This window comes from Lagenorhynchus albirostris, chromosome 3 (assembly GCF_949774975.1).
Source record: "Lagenorhynchus albirostris chromosome 3, mLagAlb1.1, whole genome shotgun sequence".
NCBI lineage: Eukaryota > Metazoa > Chordata > Mammalia > Artiodactyla > Delphinidae > Lagenorhynchus > Lagenorhynchus albirostris.
The window spans coordinates 144,288,054-144,309,917 of record NC_083097.1 but is presented as its reverse complement, the minus strand read 5'-3'; the positions used below and the strand labels follow the sequence as shown (position 1 = coordinate 144,309,917).

General features: G+C 52.6%; 1 protein-coding gene across 1 annotated transcript in view; it reads left to right on the top strand.

Annotated features, from left to right (window-relative positions):
• The window catches only part of SLIT3 (slit guidance ligand 3), a 610,847-nt gene that overhangs the window by 551,606 nt on the left and 37,377 nt on the right, over positions 1 to 21,864 (top strand). Inside the window, exons 24-30 of the mRNA XM_060144178.1 lie at positions 2,683 to 2,754; positions 4,417 to 4,580; positions 6,793 to 6,917; positions 10,767 to 10,864; positions 14,687 to 14,826; positions 16,482 to 16,575; positions 21,070 to 21,207. Of these exons, the coding sequence (XP_060000161.1) occupies positions 2,683 to 2,754; positions 4,417 to 4,580; positions 6,793 to 6,917; positions 10,767 to 10,864; positions 14,687 to 14,826; positions 16,482 to 16,575; positions 21,070 to 21,207 (831 nt within the window). The remainder of the gene's footprint in view (positions 1 to 2,682; positions 2,755 to 4,416; positions 4,581 to 6,792; positions 6,918 to 10,766; positions 10,865 to 14,686; positions 14,827 to 16,481; positions 16,576 to 21,069; positions 21,208 to 21,864) is intronic.

Sequence of the window (21,864 nt, the reverse complement as noted above, 5' to 3'; positions counted from 1 at the left end):
GAGGAGAATGATGTTGATCAACCCATACCCCCCAAAATGTATCTACTATAAGTAGATACTAAGAATTCCTCTATTTTAGAGATGAGAAAACTGAGGCACAGAAATAACGTCAGTTGTTTCAGGTCACACAGACAGTGATTATTAGAATAGGGATTGGAACCCAGGCTGTCTGACTCCAGACCTTAAACCCCAGGTCACCTGGGAGTGGCCTGTGTTGCTCAGAAGAGAATTCACCCACCCCATCCCACATTTAGGATGAGGATAGTTCCCGTCATCTATCATACAAACTGTGAGCACCTAGAGATTCGGAGACCCAGATTCAGGCAACCCAGAACGGACAGGGAGTGGTTATGCCCTCCAGTTGCTCTCATGATGTCCTCATCTGCATCCTGAAATTCCCTAGTCTGCCTTAACGCCTCCTAAGAGTCAGGAGGGAAAAAAGAGTCCCGGATGCTTGAAGATGAGTCATTCCCAGTTCAGAGTTGCTTGCCTGCACCAGCTCCCTGTGAGGTGTAAGGGAGAACGAGAGGGAAAGGGGGAGTGCTTAGTGCTTCCTGGGAGGGCACATTTGTGCCACTCCCCTGGCATCCTTTAGGAGGGTGGTTGGACATCCAAGAGTCCTTCTTTGGGGGCCAAACCAGGAGCCAGAACGTGCAGTGTAGGCAGATTTCTTTAGCGTTGTCCCAGTAAATTACAGCCCCCTTACTCTGCAGTTTATAGAGACCTCAGCGGATCAGCTCATAATAAATGGGAGTGCGACTTGCAGGGGTCACAGTACCAAAGCTGCCTTTGGGTCATTTGGTGTTTTTAAATTAGGGCTTTGTGCCTCTCCCGGGGCCCGAGCCGCCTTCGGAAATGCTTAACAGCGGGGCTGGGTGCGTTCGCCAAACAGCAAGCAGCCGTGAAGTCATCCAAGTTAATAGCAGCCGGGAGCCGGTGTGATTCATAAATAACCACATGGATTAGAGACTAAATGGTACTGATAAAAGCGTGAGGAAGAGCTTCTAGCCCCTTCTTACTCAGGGAGGTGAGAAGCTTCCACGAACACTCTTTAGGGGACTGGGTACCCTCATCCTGCTGTCCTGGCTGTCTAAGCTTCAAGGAAAGCTTTCACACTGCCATTCAGGGAGACCAGGGATCTGGGGTGGGGGGGCGCTGGCGCGTGGGTGTTAGAAATGCAGAACCTCAGGCCCCACCCCAGACCCACTGAATCACTCTGGGAATGGGCCTCAGAAATCTGCATGTGTATTAGCCCTGATGCTCAGTCAGCTTGAGAGGCCCTGCTCATTATTAAGTGTAATTAAGCTCACATCTATATTTCAGCCGAAGACCCAGGGCAAGCTAACAGCAGTTAAAAGGGAAACAGAAGAGCAGATTCATAAGTTACTATCCTGTTTACACTTTCACAGTCAACGTTAATCACCCCCTTTGTTTAACGAGGGCTCCCTTCACAGCCCAGGGGATGGTGCCCAGCAGCCACTAAGGAAACCTTTGAGTTTCTACGAATGTCACTCCTTGCATTTCACGGGCCAGCCCCAAAGTGAGTCAGCAGTTTGGGGATCTTTTTGTGTGCAGGGGATGACTAATGCTTCCATGGAGGGTATAACCCACGAATGGTGGATTTGCTCATGTTGTTGCTTGAGCAGCGGAGCCGTGTGCGTTCCATTTTTTTCAGAAACCTGTTCTCCAACACTTATTGAAAGCTCAGTGTGTGCCACCGCCCTGCAAGTGAGCATAGCTCCCAGCTATTACACCGCAGGGTGGAGAGAGGCATGATTAAAGCCAAGCAGGTTGCCTGGCCCCTCGGACACACTGTCGGAGAATGCACTCAGGTGCACACAAGAACAACACCCACATGTGTGTGTGGGTAATGCCACACCCTTTCCCATAAAGATGAGCGTCCGGCTCCGGGGAGTCTCCCCAGGAGCTGAGTGCCCCCTTCCCTTTGTCTTCTGGGATTGATAGCATTTCTCAATCTCCCTAAAATCTCTCTAGGTGAATATGAAGGGAACCAGTTTCTTGATCTGTACCAGGCATTGTTCAAGACCTTTTACAAATACTAATAAGGGTAACCATTTAGTACTTAGAAAATGCCAGGCTCTACGTGGACTAGTGCACCCACAACCGAAGGTACCTTCTGTGGCAAATCTTTTTACTTTCTTTCATTCCCATTTTATGATAGGAAACCAAGGCACAGAGAGGGTAAGTAACTTTCCCCATAGTCACACAGCTGGTAGGTGACAGAGTCAGGGTTTGAATGCAAGCAGCTCAGCTCTAGAACTTCTGGTCTCAACCATAGTTCTTCACATTATCTCTGAAACCCCAGTGCCTTCACTAGATTGCTCTCTGTCTCCATGTTTCAGGTGCAAAAATGGAGGCCAGGAGAAGGAAAGTAACTCACCCAACGTTCCGCAGCTGAAAGGGACTGATTTCTGATTCCATCCCAAGTCCGTCTGATTCATCTTTGTCTTTCCCTAACCCTCTACTCCCAACATCCCTGCTGCTGACCTGGGCACGGAAACATCAGTGCACGTGACATGAAGGAGACATCCCCTCCTGCTGCTGGCAGTGGGGCTCTGCGTGCTCAGAGGCATGGCTGGGCCAGCCTGGGACGCCAAGAGAGTGTACTGAGTTCAGAGCTGTTACTGGGGGTTAACTTTTTGACCTGTGCTTCTGCTTCAGAACCCTCCATGGCAACGACATCTCCAGCGTTCCCGAAGGCTCCTTCAATGACCTGACCTCTCTTTCCCATCTGTAAGTAGCCCTGTTTCTCCCCCACGTGCATCTCCTCAAAACAGAAAAGATTATAATGCCAGAGATACTATCAGTGCTACCACCTCAGTATGTTTTTTTCCATATGAATAGAGTGTGTTTTATTTACAAAAATGTACCCACATTGTGCACATTGTGTGTTCTCTGCTTCGGATGCCTTCAAAGACATAATCAATTATGTAAACAATGTAAATATTTAATAAGAACAAACATAAAACTCTTACTGTGTGCTCAACACTTTAGATGAATTATCTCATATTTCTTACAGCAGGAAGGCGTTTTTATCTCCTTATTAGACATGAAACTGAAGTTAAGAAAGGCTGAAGAACTGGTCCAAGGGTTGCACAGCTAGTAGGTGGCAGAGACCTGGTTCAAATCCAGGTTTGCCTTGATGCCAAAGCACATATTCTTTCTACACTCGGCATCAGGTAGTCCCCTCCCATTTTACACAGGGGAGACTGAGGCCCATACATATTAGGTATTACATACCTCTGCCGGTGAAAATGCTTGAGTGTGTATACCTGCTGTCTGTATATTTAATTATTTTTGTATTGTGCACATACACAACACTGATATATTATGTATGCATATCATAAAACATTCAAAAAATAGAAATGTTAAAGGCTATGGTTAAAAGTCAGCAGAAGTTTTCGTATTTTCTTCCTCAAACAGCACTTTGGAGGTGTCTGCACTGGATGATACCATTTCCCTCCCCTGCACTTGTAAGCTGAGTGGTGCATGGGAGGAGAACCTTCCTTCTACTCTCTTAGGCTCTGTGGCCGGGCCGACATAAGCCAGATGAACAGGAGAAAAGCATACAAATGTATTTAATATTTTTATGTGTATGTGGGAGTCTTCAAAAGGAGAATGAAAACCCAAAGAAGCCATTGGGCCCCAAAGCTTATATACCATTTTTACACAAAGAATGGTGAAGCGTGGGGCTCTGACACGACAGAGGAGCTTGGACTGGGGGCGGTAAATCATGGGACCGGGACTAGGAAATCACGCAGAAACTGATGGAAGATCAGCGTTATTTTAGTAGGTTTGTTTGTACAGATCCATTTTGGTATCAACTCCCTTCTCTTCCTGGCCCGGGGAGGGTACCTTTCTCATAGGAAATATGACCTGCTTTTAGCTAGAAACAGCATCTGCTGTTTCTCAAGTGCCTTCACCTCAAAATAGTCAATAGACAGAGCGGCATATTTGGGGGTGGCATGTTCTGAGCTCCTTCAGTGGTCTGAAGCTGCTTCCTAGGTTGCCGGGTATCAAAACCTTCTCTGCAGAGTACATCCTCCAGTGCAACCTTTAGTGGGGCAAGAGAGCCAGAAAATCAATGGCCAGAGGTCCAGGGAGCCTCCTGGAGGGGCTGAGATTGGGGGTGAGTTGAGGATGGAATCTTACCAGGGTAGGTGAGAGCAAAGCCTGAGGGATGGGAGGGGCTTGGGTGGGGTTGAAACATCTGCAGGGATTGGAGGTACAGTCTGGAGTTACTGACTTCACCCCAGTGAAGTCTCTGCTGGTCCTCCTGTCAGACACTCCCAATCTAGCCAAAGTCTGAAAATTCTGCTTTTCCAGAGGACCAAGACCACGGGGCCTATGGGCCAAGCTGGGCGGGGGAGCCTGACTTCCTGCTCTGCCTCGTAGGGCACTGGGAACCAACCCACTCCACTGTGACTGCAGCCTGCGTTGGCTGTCGGAGTGGGTGAAGGCCGGGTACAAGGAGCCTGGCATCGCCCGCTGCAGTAGCCCCGAGCCCATGGCTGACCGACTCCTACTCACCACACCCACCCACCGCTTCCAGTGCAAAGGTAGGTGCTGACTCACCCCTCCGCCCCTCCCTGCCCCCTGCAGGGTCTGCTGTGTCCCCAGCAGCCTGTCAGAGCTATAGGCATCTCAACAGGTGTGACTTCTAAAACCGTCGCCCTGTTCTTGCATTGGCCGCACAAAGACAGATGCTGAAACTGATGTGGACCTGCATCTAAGGGTCCACTTGTCATTCGCTCCCCTAAGTCCCTCTGCTGCCATTTCTACATATTCCTCGTTGACCTCTTACTCTACATATTTTTGCATAGTTGAGAAAATCTTTAACCTGCATTTCTTTTTTTTTTTTTTTGCGGCACGCGGGCCTCTCCCTGTTGTGGCCTCTCCCGCTGCGGAGCACAGGCTCCGGGCGCGCAGGCTCAGCAGCCATGGCTCACGGGCCCAGCCGCTCCGCGGCATGTGGGATCTTCCCAGACCGGGGCACGAACCCGTGTCCCCTGCATCGGCAGGCGGACTCTCAACCACTGCGCCACCAGGGAAGCCCTAACCTGCATTTTCTACCCAGCAATCTTAAAGCATAAGCATTTTCCCGTTTTACTACAGCACATTTTGGGCACATGAGATTTTGATTTGACTGCATGGTTATTATGATAACAAACTACTACTGGGTTCTTATTATGTGGCAGGCATTATGTTAAGCACTTTTTCATGTATTATTTAATTCTCACTTTCCGTGGAGTCGTTTATTTAATTCCCCAGCACCTCTGTGGGGTCTACTTTAGTAGTAGACTGACTTTTAAAAATGAGAAAACCGAGGCTTATTGAGGTTAGATGACTTCTCAGGATCACACAGTTAAGAGAATTCCAGGTCTTTCTGATTCCAGAGTGCATGGTCTCAACCACCAAGCTGTAACACTCCATCATAACTTCTTTAACCAGTTCCTGGTTTTGAACTTTCAGAGTATTTCCATTTTTTTTCTGACCACGGCTGCATAAATGTCTTTCTCTGTTTAAAATTATGTCCTTAAATAAGATTCAGAGAACGGAAGTTACGGAGCCAAAGTATATGGTCATTACTAAGGTTTTCACACTTAACGCCAAATTGATTTCCAGAAAGGGTTGTAACCAATTTTCACTCCCAGTAGCATCGTTTGAGTGCATTTTTCATCAGACCCTTGCATTATTTTATCTCATTTTGTAATCATTGCTAATTCAATAGGTAAAATATTATATCCCCTCATGTTTTGTTTTTGATTATTGGAGGAACTATTTTTTTTCCCAAAAATTTACTTTCCGTTTGTACTACACATTGGCCTGTTAATGTCCTTTGCTCATCTCCTAAGGCCTCAGTGTTTATTCTGATTTACAGATACACTTTACCTCTAAAACTTCACTGTGTCCCTGGAACACATAGCCTCCCTGGAACAGACGATGTCTCTGTTCTTCGGTGAAGTCAGAGTTGAGCCAGCTGGCATTGGTTCTCAATCAGCCCATTCTGTTCACCCCACCCACAAATGGTCAGACTCACCCTGCGGTCAGTCTCAAGCCAATCTCCAAACTGATGACTGTTATCCTGGGATCATTTAAAGTCCTGACATGAAATAGGGCCTGATTATCCAGGGCTTTGTCAACACTGGCTGCAGCGGTAGCACAGCCCCTGTTACAAAGCTCTGTGTAGGGACGTGGCCTCCCTCCCTCCAGCCCTGATGGCCGAGGAGAGCAGGACACAGTTGAAACTGTAATCCCTCATCAGCATCGTTGCTGTGTCTTCCGGGCCCCTTTCTTACTTCTTCCTGCCGACTCAAGGGTTCTACAAGGAGAACTTCCTATGTGATGTGTGCCTTTGGCCCGGGCACTGTGCCCTCCTTAGCCCTGCACAGACTATGAGGAGGGGTGTTTGGGGAAGGAAAAATGAGAGGTCCAAATGGAGCCTGGGCCCAGAGCTCCCCAAACGTAAAGAGATACACAAGGGGTTTCTAATTATGGTGCATTGTTTGCAGATTAGCACCAGAATCAGATCAGGCTAATTACCGTAATTGATCTGACTGAGAAGTACTTCTGAATGATGTCCCGCTGTGATTTTTTTCCTCTCTGGATGACGGCTGAATTAATGGAACTCTAGCTGGACGGGATGTGCTGGCTGCGGAGGGCCAGCTGCCCTCTGGACAGAGATGGGAGGGGCCAGAGCAGAGGAGGAGGGAGGTGTGACAGTGAGCCTACCTGGGGACCTGCCACCAACACTCTGGTTTTGCTGTCCAGGGCCAGTGGACATCAACATTGTGGCCAAGTGCAATGCCTGCCTTTCCAGCCCGTGCAAGAACAACGGGACATGTACCCAGGATCCCGTGGAGCAGTACCGCTGTGCCTGCCCCTACGGCTACAAGGTATGACAGGAGGCTCCGCCCCCTACCATCCACGGTCCAGGGAGGGGCACTGTTCGCTGCTGACTCTCCCTTCCCCAAGGACAGTGGATAAGTCCACTTTACAGGTCACTCCAGAACAGCATTTGCCAGCAACTCTCCCGTTCTCCCCAGCACTGCTGGGGGCTGCCCAGCTGTATCCCATTCACACCCGTCATAGAGGACCCCATGTAGTCTCGACAGTGATGCAGTGAGATAAGGAGGAAATGTAATGTTTGTATTTTCTTTTTTGAACATGGGGAAATTAAGTCTCCGAGAGTTAAAGTACCTCCAAGTAGAGGCATCCCTTGAACCCACCACACTGACCTCCCTCCGGGGTGATTCCCAGGTCCTCCCCCCACCTCCCTTCCCTGTCCTCGGGACAGCCAGCCCTGGAAGCACTGGTTCCAGCTTGAGGAGGATACAGGGATGGAGGATTAAAAGGCCAGCCTTCACAGCTGACAGGCTCAGATCAGCCAACAAGGGCTGGGATAGAGATCCCAGTTCTCCTGTCCTCCCCAGAAATCCAGGCTAATTCCAGAATAACCCTTCCCTCCTTTCTTCTCACCCAGCAGCATCTAGAACACATTATCCTGCCTCCATATTAACATCTATAAAGTGTGGATGATGTGCCAAGCACTCTGCTTGGCATTTTAGTCATCTTTTCCCCTGTGAGGAAGGACTTACTGATTCCCATTTTACAGATGTGGAAACTGAGCCTCAGACTGTTGAAAGGGCTTGACTTACTGGCCCAAGCTTGTAAGCAGTAGGGTTGGGTTAAGACCCAGGGCTACATGATTCCAAAGCCCCCCCCACTTTCGCCTGGAGGTTTCCTGAGTCGCTGAACCCCTCACTGCACCTCACTGGGGTCAGCAAAGCCATGACTGGGTCCTCTTCCCCAGGACCCTCCTGGCTTCCCAGATTCCAGCCATCCCAGGGCACCCATCTGAAGGCACTAGGCACGTCGAGAATTTCAAGACAGTCCCCAGCCTGTCTGATGCACCCACCTGGTAAAGCTGAGCAGGAGGGAGCTGGCATCCCCGGGTGTCCTGTCCCCAGGGGGATTTATGTGTATAGTGACAAGCTTGAGGGGCAGACTGCCTCTGGGGAACAGGGCTCCCTGGTGGCTTTCTCAGCTGTAGCTGTGCTTCCAATAGATAGTGTCAGAGTGCCACCTATGGGCCTGAGCCTGAGACAAGAGAGCCAAAGGCTTCCTATGAGGCCAGTCGGACAGCCTCCCTGCCCCGGGCAGCCAACCCCAGGCCTCACACCCACAGGAGTCCCAGACCCACGCCCCTGCACACACACGTATGTACACACACGTACACACACACACACACGTACACACACACACACATACATATTGTAGGGGAAGACTAGAAATTAAGCAAACATGCTCAAACGCCTGGATCCTCAAACTCTCCTGTATTAATTCAGTGGAGAAAACTCAGGCTGTGGATTTACACAGAGCAGCATGTGTGGATCCTGGCTTTGTCATTCCCTAGCTGGGTGGTGATGGCCAGTGGCTGCACCTCAGGCCTCCCATCTGCACACTGGGACCTGCCACACAGCCTTGCTGGGAGAATCAAGTGTACAGAAACACATGCAGCGCACCTAGGACAGTACCTGACATTCAGTAAGTCCTCAGCAGCTGTCATATGATGCCTTTTAACTGTACCGTGTATGCCGGTCCCTAACACCAGGGTGTGGAGTGGGTCTTCAGGAACAGGTGTCATGTTGCTGGTTTCCTGTAAAGGAAGCTAGAAGCCCCAGCCACAACCTTTACAAACACACTCTCACACACACACACACACACACACGTACACACGCACGCACGTGCACACACGTGAACTACTTAGCAACAACCAAAGACCTGAAAAAGTCTTTTAATTACCCCCATTCAGCTCTATCCCAGAGCCCCACGATCAGCATGGTCATGCTCTGAATAGCTCTTAACTGTGGAGCTACCATTACCTGCCAGGTGCCTCATATGAGTGTGATTTCTAATCATTCCTTAACTCCGTGGGGTAGACATCGTTATTCCCATTTTACAGATGATGAAAAGTCTCAGAGAGAACTAGTAATTTCCTCAAGGCACGTAGCAGTAGCCGGACTAGCATGTGCATTCAGACCAGCCTAACTGCAGAGCCCGTGTTTTGAGAGGGGCAGAATAAGTGCCCAGCATAGCATCGCGGTTCCCAGCGCTGGCTTGGGACTGGATGTCGGGTTCAGCCGTGCCTGTTCCACTTACTGCTGTGCGATCGTGGGTGCAGCACCTCACTTTCCAAGTCTGCCTTCCCTCTCTGTAAGAATGCGGGTAATAACAACCATACCAATCTTGCAGGGGTGTTACGAACATTATACGCGATGTAAAACTTAGCATGGGGCCTGGAACAGAAAATGTGCTCCATAAATGACAGAACGAGCCTCGCAGTTTCCATCGACACATGGTCTTTCTGAAAGGGATCCCACGTTGCTCTGGTTTAGGATACAACCAGACCCCAACCCGAACTGCATTCTCCGTGTCCCCTCCGAGAAACCTCTGACGGGCCCTTTACTGGTGACGGGGCTCGAAGAGGAAGCAGACAGACGCGGGCCTGCCTTCAGATGGCTGGAGACAGGGCCTGAGGCTCGGCGTGGAGAAAGTGAGAAGGCGGCACTACTCGGCAGAGCCCAGTCCGCTCCTCACGGGCACTGGCGGCGACAGCAGAGCGGGGAAGAGGATTTTCTCAGGCAGATGGCGAGCAGGTGGTGTGGCAGTGGAAGGACTCCCGCGATCCACCCCGCCTGGCACGGCGCCCACGCCGAGCCCACAGCCCAGAAACAAACGCAGCAGATGCCTCCCTGCCGCCACCAGACCCCCCGGTCCTCCCGAGGACCGCCGGCCAAGGCTTGGGCGCAGCACTGATCCACGGCTCCCAGGGGAGAAGCTGGACGCAGAGGATCAATGCTCCCTGGGACGCTGGGTCTTGACATCCACAGTCCCTGTCTCAGCCTCCCTGCACGGTGCCTTTGCCCTCGCCGTTCCTTCTGCCCGACACGCTCTTCTCCACCTACACATGCTCAGACATCCCCTTCAGGGGGGCCTGCTCCAAAGGACTCCCACTCCACCCAAAACTCTGTCTCACAGGAGATCTCCATCTGGCCTCACATCAGGATCACCTGCAGAACTTGAGAGTAAATGCCAACACCTGGGCCCACGTCCAGACCAAAGATGACTCTCTGGGGGGCTGTCACTTTACAGGGCCAAGGTCTGTGGGCCACACTTCAGCCGTAGTCCACCCTACAAGTTGTGGATTACCGTTAAGCCTCAGTGAGGCTAGTAATAATATCATCTACTGGTATTTATAGAATGCCTGCTATGTGCTAAATGTGTTATGTAATATTAAGCACTTCCTTATTGAAAGGTCTAGTTTAATTCTGGTAGGAGCTCTATGAGGTAGGCTTGTAGAAGTTAAAAGGCTTATTATACAAGATCAAGGTCAGGCAACCAGGAAGAGGTGAAGCTGGAATATGAAACCAGGTCTTCCTGGCTCCAAAGCCCCTGCTCTCGGCCTACAGGGTAGGATGGCAAAAAGCGGGTGAAGTCTGGGAAGTAGTGAAGCTGGGGCCCAGACTCCTGAGTTCAGCATTCCTCCCCTCCTCACTGTGGACTGACCAAAGGCAAGGGCTCCCTCGGGCTTTCTCTGGGTCACACAGCAGGCTTGTCCCAGGGAGGGCCTCCATCTCCCTGACCTCATCCCAAAGGACGCTGGGAACCCACAGGGGTCTCTTCGTCATGGCAGTCACAGAAAGCCTCCCTAACCACACGCTTCTCTCTCTCCTGCTCCTCAGGGAAAAGACTGCACTATGCCCATCAACACCTGCCTCCAGAACCCCTGTCTGCACGGAGGCACCTGCCACCTGAGCGAGAGCCACAGCGATGGGTTCAGGTAACAGCTCACCCTCCCTCCTCTCAGTCTTCATGGTCAGGCTCTTGGGGAAAGCTGAGGGGCACAGCTGTGCGCCTCCCGTGTGTGCCCACACTCTGCCCAGCCCTTTATGTGAATGACTCCAAGGCTCTTCACTCCCTATAAGGCAGCTACTACTATCCCTCTTGTATAGATAAGGAAGTCGAGGCATCAAAGGGATAAATCGTTTGTCCGCGGTTACACAGTAAGCGTTGGTACAGGAATCTGAATTCAGGTAGTCCGTCTCCAGAGCCAGGAGAAGGGAAGCCACAGTTGGCTTCCCTCCAAGGGAAGCCACAGTTGCTGGCTAGAGTCAGAGTAGGATGGGATAATGGCTCAAAGACCTGCCAGCCTCGTAATTCCACCACTCTTTTCTGTGTTATAAAAAGCGATAATAATAGGTGACATTGATTACATGCTCGTTATGTGCCAGGCAGTGACTCTAAGCCTCATTTAAATCCTCATGAGGACCCTATCCGGTACAAGTAGGTACTGTCCCCATTTAACAGATGAGGAAACTGAGGCACAGAATTGATTGGCTCTAGGTCCCACATCCTGACACTCATTCCTGAGTCTCCAAGCCTCACCTCTTTCCTCCCTGGCATTAAGAGCTCAGGAAGAAAAGGGGTAGAAGGCACTTAAGGTTCTTCTCACCCCTGTCCTTGGAGCGGGCCTTCTGCCGCTCTGGCAAGCCTCAGGCCCCTCCCTGCTTCCCACCCTCCCAGCTGTGTGCACATGTCCAGTTTCCCGGGCGCTACCCTGGCAAAGCAGACCAGTGGCAATTGGCCCGTTTGGCACCCCCAGTGAGCCAGCGGGTCAGGCGGTAAAGGGGGGGGGCATCTGGTGGCAAGCTGTGTGCGGAGGTCTTAGCACTCAGGTTGCAAACAATTAATTATCAAAAGCCCTCTGACCAGGGTTGCTGCATGTTCTGCGGAAGACATCAGGTTCTGGGCTCTGGGTTCTCCCCAGGGAACCCAGCCGCCCACGTGTCCATCTGCCAAGCCAGCCCCATCAGAATCAACTCTTAAAATGTGAAATGCAAGGCAGAGTTGGTTTTCCTGCCTGGAGCAGGCCAAACAACACACTTTCACCCACTGAGAGCCCCAGGGGGTGGGGGGAGAAACTACCCAGAAATCTCACGGTGGTGGCCACCTGGCCTCAGCCAGGAATCACGCCTCCAGGACTGAAAGCCTGGCTATGCCCCCGCCCCCTGTGCCCCCTCACCGCCACCCCCGAGCCCAGGGACCCACCTCGGCAAGGGACAGGAGCGCCCCCTGCAGGCGACTGTGTTGCTCCCCTCTCTGCAGGTGAGCGGAAGGACCCGTCTCCACCCTCCGTTGTTGAGGATTTCAAAGGAACTGGAAATATTTTTAGGACTTAATTTTCAAGGAAAATGGCCCAGACCCACAGGATTAGGAAAATGGGGTGGAGGGTGCAGGCAATGCGGCCCACATCCCTGGGATGGTATAGCTCATGTGGGATCCTCAAGCAGCAGGAAAGCACTGCCCCTCAGGGCAGTACCTGGCAGGCTGGCAAAGGGAGAGCCACCTGTTCGGACGGAGGCTTTGCTCCCTTGTCCCTCCTCTGTTTCCTAGAGCTGCCATAACAAAGTACTCAGGCTGGGGGGCTTGGAACCAAAGAATGGATTCTCTCACAGCTCTGGAAGTCAGAAGCCCAGACTGAAGGTGTCAGCAGGGCCGTGCTCCCTCTGAAACCGGCAAGGGAGGGTTCTTCCTCGCCCCTTCCTGGCTTCTGATGGCTGCTGGCAGTTTCTGGCATTGCTTGGCCTGCAGCTGCACATGGCCTTCTCCCTGTGTCTGTCTCCACATGGCCGTCTTCTTATAAGGACACCAGTCATATAGGATTAGGGGCCCACCCCACTCCGGTGAATGTGGTCTTCAGTTAACTAATGACAGCTGCAGTGACTCTGTTTCCCAATTAGGTCACATTCTCAAGTACTGGGTAGGGGGGGTTAAGATTTCAACATATCTTTTCGAGGGGACACAATTCAATCCATGAAACCTCTTACTGGTCAGAATTCTGGAAGCATCACCTACCTCTTCATACAGATGCTTCTCCAGTCTTGACACATTGTTCCTCTGCTCAAAAGAGAGCTGTCCCTACAGCTCACACATTGCTCTTGAGATATCCTTGATAGCTCCACCACCACCCCCTCCACCGCCCCTGCCTCCTGTAAGGTTTCCAGCGAGGACAGAAAAAAACTTTAGCCTCTTTCCTCTGTCCAGTCCATGAGCAACTCCAGCTCTCCTGACCCGTCACCCTCACCCCACGTTTATGCAGTCCTAAGGCTCCCGGGAGAGTCAGAGTAACTCATTTGAGGAAAATAGGCAACACTGTGGTTTAAGATCTTTGGAAAACGACCCACTGTCTGGCTCTGAAGAAATGACCTTTTTCATGAATGGCCAGGGTCCCTAAGAGAAACAAAAAGGACTTAGAGTCATTTTGCTCCAGCTCCAGAGCTCAGGCCCGAGGACCCTTCCCCCAGCCTTTTAAAAGTAGAAAATGTGACCCAGTTTTCAGGTCACAGAGGGAAGGAGGTTATTTAGGACTCTAGGACCACAAAAATCCACTTCCTATTAGTTTAGTTTCGTTGTTTAGCTAAACGCCCAAGTCAGAGCAGTCTCTGAAATGGAGAGAGGCCTGGAATTCCAGGTCTGAGGCTGGAACACACGTTTGTGGATGGGGGTGTATGTCCCTAGTCCCTGACGAGGGGGGATGGGCCACAGAAAGAGTGGGATTCCCTGCAGCGCTTCTTTAATCAAACGCTCGGCTCCCACCTGCATCCTCCCAGCGCCGCCCCCCCCCTCCCTTGTCAGCTGCCCAGAACCGACTTCATCAGTGCTGACTTACTTTGCATGTCTAATCCTGGGGAAGTGGCCAAGGTCGGGCAGAGGACGGGGGGTTGAGGTTTTTATCCAAGAGGTTTAACACTCCAGAGACAGGTTAAGGAAATGCATCATACTCATCTAGGGTGTTTTAAGCCAGGCTCACCAGAAAGTGTTGGCAGCAGAGGGGCCCTCCCGCCCTTCCCTCAGCCCCCAAGAAGCTGGAGGGGGCTCAGAAGTAGCAGGAATACCTGACAGGGAGAAATGGCATCCCTGAGAATAAGGTTAAGGAGGTGGGTAGTTTTGCCTAGAACTAAATCTAGCTAACATGTTCTGAACATTTTCGCTGTGCTGTGTACCCTTCTAAGCGTTTTACTTGTATAATCTCATTTAATGCCTGCAGCCACCCTGCAGGGGGTAGATAATAGCACCAGTCAACAGATAAGGAAACTGAGACGCAGAATTTAACTCCTAAGAAACCTGGTTGCAGAGCCTGATCTGTGTCCTGCTCCAGATTCAAAGGCTGCCCCTGAGTAGAAAATCACCCAAAGGGCAGGGTTCGTTTTGCTCTTTCTTTCCTCGTCTACAAAAGAGACTACCCGGAGGCTGCTTAGGAGACAGCTGGAGGAATTTAAGCTCTACCCAGGAAACTACATCCAGCTGGGGGAGCGGTGAAGGAGGCACGGCCGATGGGAATTGCCCCCTGGCGAGGTGGCCATCCAGGGCCGGGGAGACGGAATACTGCCCGGAGACAGAGGGCTAGATGAAATGCCCTCTTAGGCTCCTAAGGGTCTTCCTGCTCAGGACCCCAAGACCTCCTGGGTCCACCGTGCTGTCCGGGACCTCCATCCAGAGGAGAAACCTGACTGATTCTATTTTCCACCTTCCCCTCTGCCGCTCCAACCCGCCCCTCTCCCTGACCCGCGGCTCCCCCCTTCGCACCCACACATCCCCAAAGCTGCTCCTGCCCCCTGGGCTTCGAGGGGCAGCGGTGTGAGATCAACCCAGACGACTGCGAGGACAGCGACTGTGAGAACAACGCCACCTGTGTGGACGGGATCAACACCTATGTGTGTGTGTGCCCACCGGACTACACAGGTGAGCCCCGACGCCCGAGCGCGGGTTGCCGTGTGCAGGCTGTGCCTTGTCGTGCGTTCGAAGAGCACCACGTTCTTAGCTTCTTCCAAAGACTCCACCTCCTGTCCCCCTCTGGACAAAGTCTTGAACCCCCACCACCTGGTACTGTGTTATGAGGGGCTTCCCAGAGGCCCTCTCTCTTCTAGCTTGTCTACTCTCTGCCACCCCCCACCCCACCCCCTGCAAATCACTAGCTCCTCCCCACTCTGAACAGTTCCCCAGGGCCCTTTCAGCTGTCTGTTCATTTGGTTCATGTTCATCCCCTCCTTCGGGAACCCTGGAGCCCTGGTGGTGTCTGAAGCCAGCACAGAGGCACTTGCATTGTGGTCATGCTCCGTTCGGGTCTGAACTGACGGTGGGCAGATGGGCACGGGTGGAGGGAGCTGAGGAAACACGCATTAAGGCGGTTTCCCGCCTGCGTCTGCCGTGGACCGGGGTGCAGTTCTGGCTTGTTGTACTTCGTTCCTGAGGATGGGACGTAGTGGTTTTGTCTGTGCCAGGAAACGTCAGAAAGTGTCCCCCACAGAGACCGCACCTCTCGGGCGTCTCCAGCAGGTGGGGGGAGGCTTAGAAGGCACACGGTGCCCTCTGTGGTCCTGAGAGACTGGGGCAAAACGAGGGCGGGTGGGAGTCAGCTTATCCTCACCGCAACAGACAACAGGCGCCGGGGCTGTGCCTGTCATGCTTTTTCTCCCCGGCCGTCCTCAGGACCGTCCTCTGCCCTGTCCCCTGGGAGCCGCGGCCCAGGCTGCCTTCTCCTGCCCACGCCTGTCCTCTGAATGAACCTCCCTGGCTGGAAGTTTGTTTCTTCTAGATCCCTCTCCACCTGGCTTGCCGGGGGTGGAATGTGAGGAAGCGCAAAACTCAGAGGTGCATCTGCCAGGGGCCTCTCCCCTGCTGTCCTATCTTACCTCCCACATTCCCAAAACACACTTTCAGGTGGCGTCAGTATTTCAGGGCTTACATCCTTGGGTATTTATGGCCTGTTCGGCATTTTCTGACACTGTGAATTGCAAAGGGGATGTATCCAGAGACCAGAACTTCACATTCTTTCCATATTTTCTTCTCTGAGAAAATCCAAGGGGCTTATTACTTATCTGTAACAGGTGGACTGAGCTAAGCGCTGTCCCCTCCTCCAGGAAGCCTCTGGGTTTCCACTGAGTTTTCCCGTCATCGCGCTGACAGCTCTGTGTTGTAATCAATTGCCTGCTTATTTGTAGATACACCCCCCGCACTAGCCATGGGGGGGGGGGAGAGGGGACAGGGCCAGGTCACGGCTGTGTCCCCAGCACAGTGCTGCCACACGGGAGGTGCTCCACACATGGGTGTGGAAGGAAAAACAAATAAGCGTAGCCCAAGGTCAGGGGTGATTGTAGCTGCCGCCGCCCCTATGGTGGTGCGGTGACCGTGCCCGGGTGAGGTCCTGCAGTCTTCCCATGGTCACCGCCAGGGCAATCGAGGCTGAGGCACAGGAGAAAGGAGACGCCAAAAGAGCACATGCAGGGCCCCTGATACCCGTGACCTCCTGGCCAGGGGCTGGATGAACCTGACTTCTAGCCAGGGCATCCCCCCGGTACCCTCCCTGATGCCTGGGTTCTCTCTACCCGCCCCACCAGGTGAGCTGTGCGACGAGGTGATCGACCACTGCGTGCCCGGGATGAACCTCTGTCAGCATGAGGCAAAGTGCGTCTCCCTGGACAGAGGATTCAGGTGAGGCTCGTTCATGCCCAGCACCGGGTCCCAAGGACCCGGCTCCAGCAGTCTGGGTTTGAGGCAGAGACTCTGGGGCTCCCTCCACATTTTTTTTTCCTCTCTCTCTCTTTCTGCCTGTTACTTGTTTGTTACCGTGTGCTTTTCTGTATCTCTGACCAGTCATGGTCTAATCCTCTTAGTCTCTCTCTGTCTCTCTTTCTGAGCCTCTGTGTCTGTCCTCTCTGTTCCCTCTCCCTCTTCCTCAGGCCCCAGATCCTCACTGTACTGAAGGCAGTGGGTAGCGCAGGAGGTTTTTTTAATTCCCTCCCTCCAAGGCCCTTGCCGTGGACCTGGGGGAGGAAAAGTTGACACAAAACAAAGGTTAAGAAAAGAAGCAATTCCTAGGGCCCTAGATTCTGGCTGAGTGCTGCTGGGGGTCTGAGGAGGGGGCGGGGGAGAACTTTCTGGAGCAGAGAGGGAAGCCCCCCCACCCTAGGAGGTGGGATGTGAAGTGACCACCAAAGAATGGGTGGAATTGGGATGCGCTGCAAGAAGGAGGGAGCCCCGCAGGTGGGAGAAGAGTCTAGAGTAGGTGAGGGTGAGAGGAGGCCATAAGCACCTCTTCTTGTGTTTTCCTTTTCTACTATCTGGATATCCCAAGCCTAGAACTTACCACCAGGGAAAACGCAAGAGGCGTGTAGGGCCTCTGGCTTCAGAGGGAGCAAAGGAGGCTGCGGTCCTTTGGTGCGTGCACCCTCCTTCAAGTCTGCCTCACCTGCTCCCGTCCCCTCGGAGGTGTGCCGGGTGGGCTTTCACATAATCGAGTTCCCTGAGCTTGAGTAAGAGCGAGGGATGCCTGCCCTCCACCCTGCTTTTCCCACTCCAGGATTTGACTTCAGATCAGGGCTGCTCTTCAACTGAAGGAAGAGCAAAGGGGTAGGAAGAGATGCTTAAAACACAAACTTGAACCCAAAGCTGAGCCGGCTGGACTGACAGGAAAAGTGCTTTGCGTGTACCTCAGAAGGGGCAGTGATGGCCACTGGGCGTCTGAGCCGTGAAGAGTGGGGAGAATATCTGTAGATGGAAAGGAGATCAGTGGCATTCCAGGCTGAGTGGACGGCAAGCTCAGAGGAAGCTGGCTTGGACGAGCATAGCGAGCTTGGCGACTGGTCAGAAGTGGTCCAGGGTACAGGTCTGGGAATGGGGTGCTAGAGACTTAGGACCAGAGATCACGATTCTCTACTACTTGTCCCTGGAAACTCTCTCTACTGTAACCAAGACCCCTTGAGTTCAAGGACAATATAGAATATAGAAACCAGTCTCGCTTTCAGAATCTTGAGATAATATTGATATATTTATGCACAGTGTCTCTTAGAATCTTGAAGAGGTCTACAGGCCAACTCAATAATGTCGATTTTTTTTTTCTTTTTGAGATGCATTTAAATGAAAAGTCCCTTCTCCCAGTGCAGCATTTTATAATGTTATCGCCCTCCCCTGCCATCACCATAACAACTCACATCCCAAGGCAGGGAACAGGGGCATTAACAAAAGAGATGTGCAGTCAGTGCAACCTTTGCCCAAGTTTGAAGATGTTTATCCTTGGGGATTTCCTTGTGTGCTGTTCTAATGAGGCCTCAACTCAACAGAACAGATAGTACTCTATCAGTATCTGTGACATGAACACTGAAGTAATAATATACTGAAGCCCTGAAAATAATAATGAACACTGCCCATACACACTGAAAATAATAACAGAAACAAAGATGGCAGTGGCTGGCATGCACTGAACACTCCCTCTGTGTCAGGCACTGTGCATTATTATCCCGCTTAACACTCAGCAATCTTAGGATGTAGAAACTGTTACCCACCTCCTGTGTGGGGCTGAGGCTCAGTGAGGTGGAGCCAGCAGCCGGCACACGTGCACAGAAAGGGATGCGAGTCAATCCAGGCCTGACTGATTCCTCGGCTAAATCCAGAGGCTACTGAAGTCACTTGGTAACTCGTCGTCCAGAATCAGTAGGTCGAATGCATATCAAAATTGCATAACCCTTACGCTTTAGAAAAAAGATAAAGGCAACACATTTGAGGACAACAGGGAATGCAGGTTATACCACGAGATGCTTGTCTTTGGCCGATGAAGAAGTGTTGTAGAGATCCTTGCTATTGGAGGTGAGGTCCATGAACCAGCAGTATCAGCATCCCATGGGAGCTTGTTGGGAATACTAATCCCCAGGCCCCACCCGGACTCCCTGAATCAGAAGCTGCACTTTAACAAGACCCCTGGGTGTTTCATTTAGGAAGCGCAGGTGTGGAGAGGGCTGTAGCACTGGGAGAAAAGAAGGATGTAAACACATCTTCCTCCAGACTTCCACTGCTTCATCTGCGAGGGAGCATGGCTTCCCTAATTCCTCATAAAGACCTGCTCAGTTGCCTCGGATTCCATGCTTATCAGGCTGGGTTTTGCCCTGTAAGTAGTGAGCAGCTATTATTGCCTTGGAGAAGCTCATACAGCTTGAGTTGCTCTGCAGGTACTTCTTAGAATTCAGGAGACACAAACACAGATGCCTGCTGGGGCCAGGTTTAACCCTAGCAGAGGCCTGGCTTGTGATATATTGAGCATGTGCCCCAAAAGGCATCCCCGAGCTGTTCCTTTAAAAGACTAGGAAGGGGGGCTTCCCTGGTGGCGCAGTGGTTGGGAGTCCGCCTGCAGATGCGGGGGACGCGGGTTCGTGCCCCAGTCCGGGGCGATCCCACATGCCGCGGAGCGGCTGGGCCCGTGAGCCATGGCCGCTGAGCCTGTGCGCCCGGAGCCTGTGCTCCGCAGCGAGAGAGGCCACGGCGGTGAGAGGCCCGCGTACCGCAAGGAAAAAAAAAAAAAAGACTAGGAAGGAATGGGGGCTAAGACGTGAAAGTTTGCACTTTCTGGTGCAGCAATAGGTCACATATATCAAATTTACCCATCAAATAAGTAAAGGTAAATAGGTCAGGTCTTAGCAGATTTCACAGCTTTTGGACGCAGGTCCAGTAAATCCTCAGATTCTAGAACTCGCCCCCTCCAGGGACACCCCACCCCCTGAGTGTCTTACCTTGCCATGCTGAGTCCACGGCATGCACCATGTTCTGGCAGCCCCAGCACTGCCAGGATCTGCTTGTGATTCCAGCCCACTTCCAGCCATCCTAAAGGGGGTGGAGTGAGGAGAGGGCGGAGAGACGACTATCCCTTTGTCCTGATGCTTCCCGTCAGGCTCCCGTGTCACATAAGTATTCCGAGGTCTCACTTCCCTCCCCGCCTGGCCACCCGTACCACACCATCCCCTGCCCATACCACCTTCCTCCTCTGACTGGGATAGGCTGTGGTTATTATTTACACTCCGCCCAGCAGAATTCAGCCAGTGAGCCCAGAGAGGGGTGCAGGCTCCAGGCCCTGCCGGAGGTAGAGGAGCCAGGAAGCGTTTGTGTTCACACGTGCCTGTGTGCTGAAGCCGCTGTGAGTAAGGTGGTACCTTTGGTCTCTTCCTTGCTGGGACTTCGGCACACTGTCACCCCAGACAGAGGAGCCCAGAGATGTGTGTCTCAGGCCCATGTTTAGGGAGACCCGCCGCAGCCCTCTCTGGCCGGGCTGAAACCTGGGCTAGCAGGGACGTGATGGAGCTGCTGACACCGTGCTCCTCAGGGAGGGGCGGGTCAGCCTGCAGGGCCTGGGTTGGGTCAGTAGCTCCCATCCTCTCCCCTGGAGACCAGGAGGCATTTATCAAGGGCAAACGGATTCACCTTCTTATATCAGCCCGAATCCCTGGGAAAAAATGAACAAACAATAGAATAGAATCAAAGGGAGTGTCCTTATCAGCTCGTTCTACGTATCACACTGACAGTTTCCTCAGTGTGGATCTAGTGGCCTGCACAGAGTGTATCACTTAATTTTTAAAGCCACCATAAGAGGTGAAGTTATCGATCATCAGTCACATTGAAAAGTGAAGAAACTGAAACACAGAGAGGCAGTGCATGGCAGATAGACCGAGAACAGGGTCTGACACACGTTAACTGTAAACGAAGTATCACTGACACACGTGAGTGTTCCATGGCGGGGGGCCTCGGGGAAGTCAGGTCAGCTCTCCTGGAGCCCTGGTTTCCTCTGGTATTGGAGGGGGACCGACCCTCCTTCACAGGGTGCTGGGAGGCCTTAGCAAGGCGCTCTGTGAAAGGTGCTCAGCTCAGTGCCTGGCACAAAGGCAGGCTAAGCTGAATATTGGTTCTGTGTAGACAGTGGTAGAGCCAAGCCAAAGCCTGTGTGACCGCAGCCCTGCCCTCCTCAGCCGGCTCCTGACAAGATGCCCCACGTGAAGCAGGCAGACATCGCACTGCAGTGACCAGAGGCTGTGGACAGCCCGTGAGACCCATGGCAGGCCAGGCTTTGGGGAGCCCGCAAGAGCTGCGGGGACTTGGCTACGTGGGTAGATAGAGGAGAGGCTGCCTAGACTGGCCGTAGAACAGCCTCGCTCCACTGTGTTCCAGGTGCGAATGTCTCCCTGGCTACAGCGGGAAGCTCTGCGAGGTGAGCAGTGATGACTGCGCAGCCCACAGATGCCGCCATGGGGCCCAGTGCGTGGATGCGGTCAACGGCTACACGTGCATCTGCCCCCAGGGCTTCAGGTATGGTCAGGGGGCCGGATGGCAGGGGGCAGCGGGCAGTGGGCTGGGGGCTGGTGGGCCCAGGCAGCCAGGGTGGAGACCCAGACAGCCCTAGCCCTAGGTCTCTGTGGTGCCTTTATTCCCCCAAACCTTCTTCAGCCCTTCCAAGTGCCAGAGCAGACCTTGTTCGCCCCATGCTGTAGATGGAAAAAAGAGGTACCCAAGGCAACCATGTGGAAGTCGGACTTAGGGTCCGGCTCATATTATGTCAGACTTCGGCGTGATTCATCTAACGAAAGATGCCACCGTTCTGAAGCCCAGCTTGCAGGGTGTGGGTAGCCACATGGCCACGCTGGCAGGAGTCTTCTTTCTAGGCTGGAGAACAAAAGCAGTATGGTGCCCTAATGGCAGGAAAATGGAGGTGAATGGGAGGGTTTGGGGGTCAGTCATTGGAATCAGTGAATCCAGGAGAGAAACGGGGAGACTGGAGGCCCTGGCCAGGGGGTCAGATGTCTGTGGGGTACGTGGAAGGGGTATGAGGGCGCCAGCTCTCGCTCCCACACTGACTGGAAGGGAAGGGCCCAGGGGAGCCTGGAGGGGAGGCAGGGACCACGTAAGGGGGGTCAGACTGGGGGACAGTCCTGTATACATGTCAGTACTCATGGAGGTATAGATCTG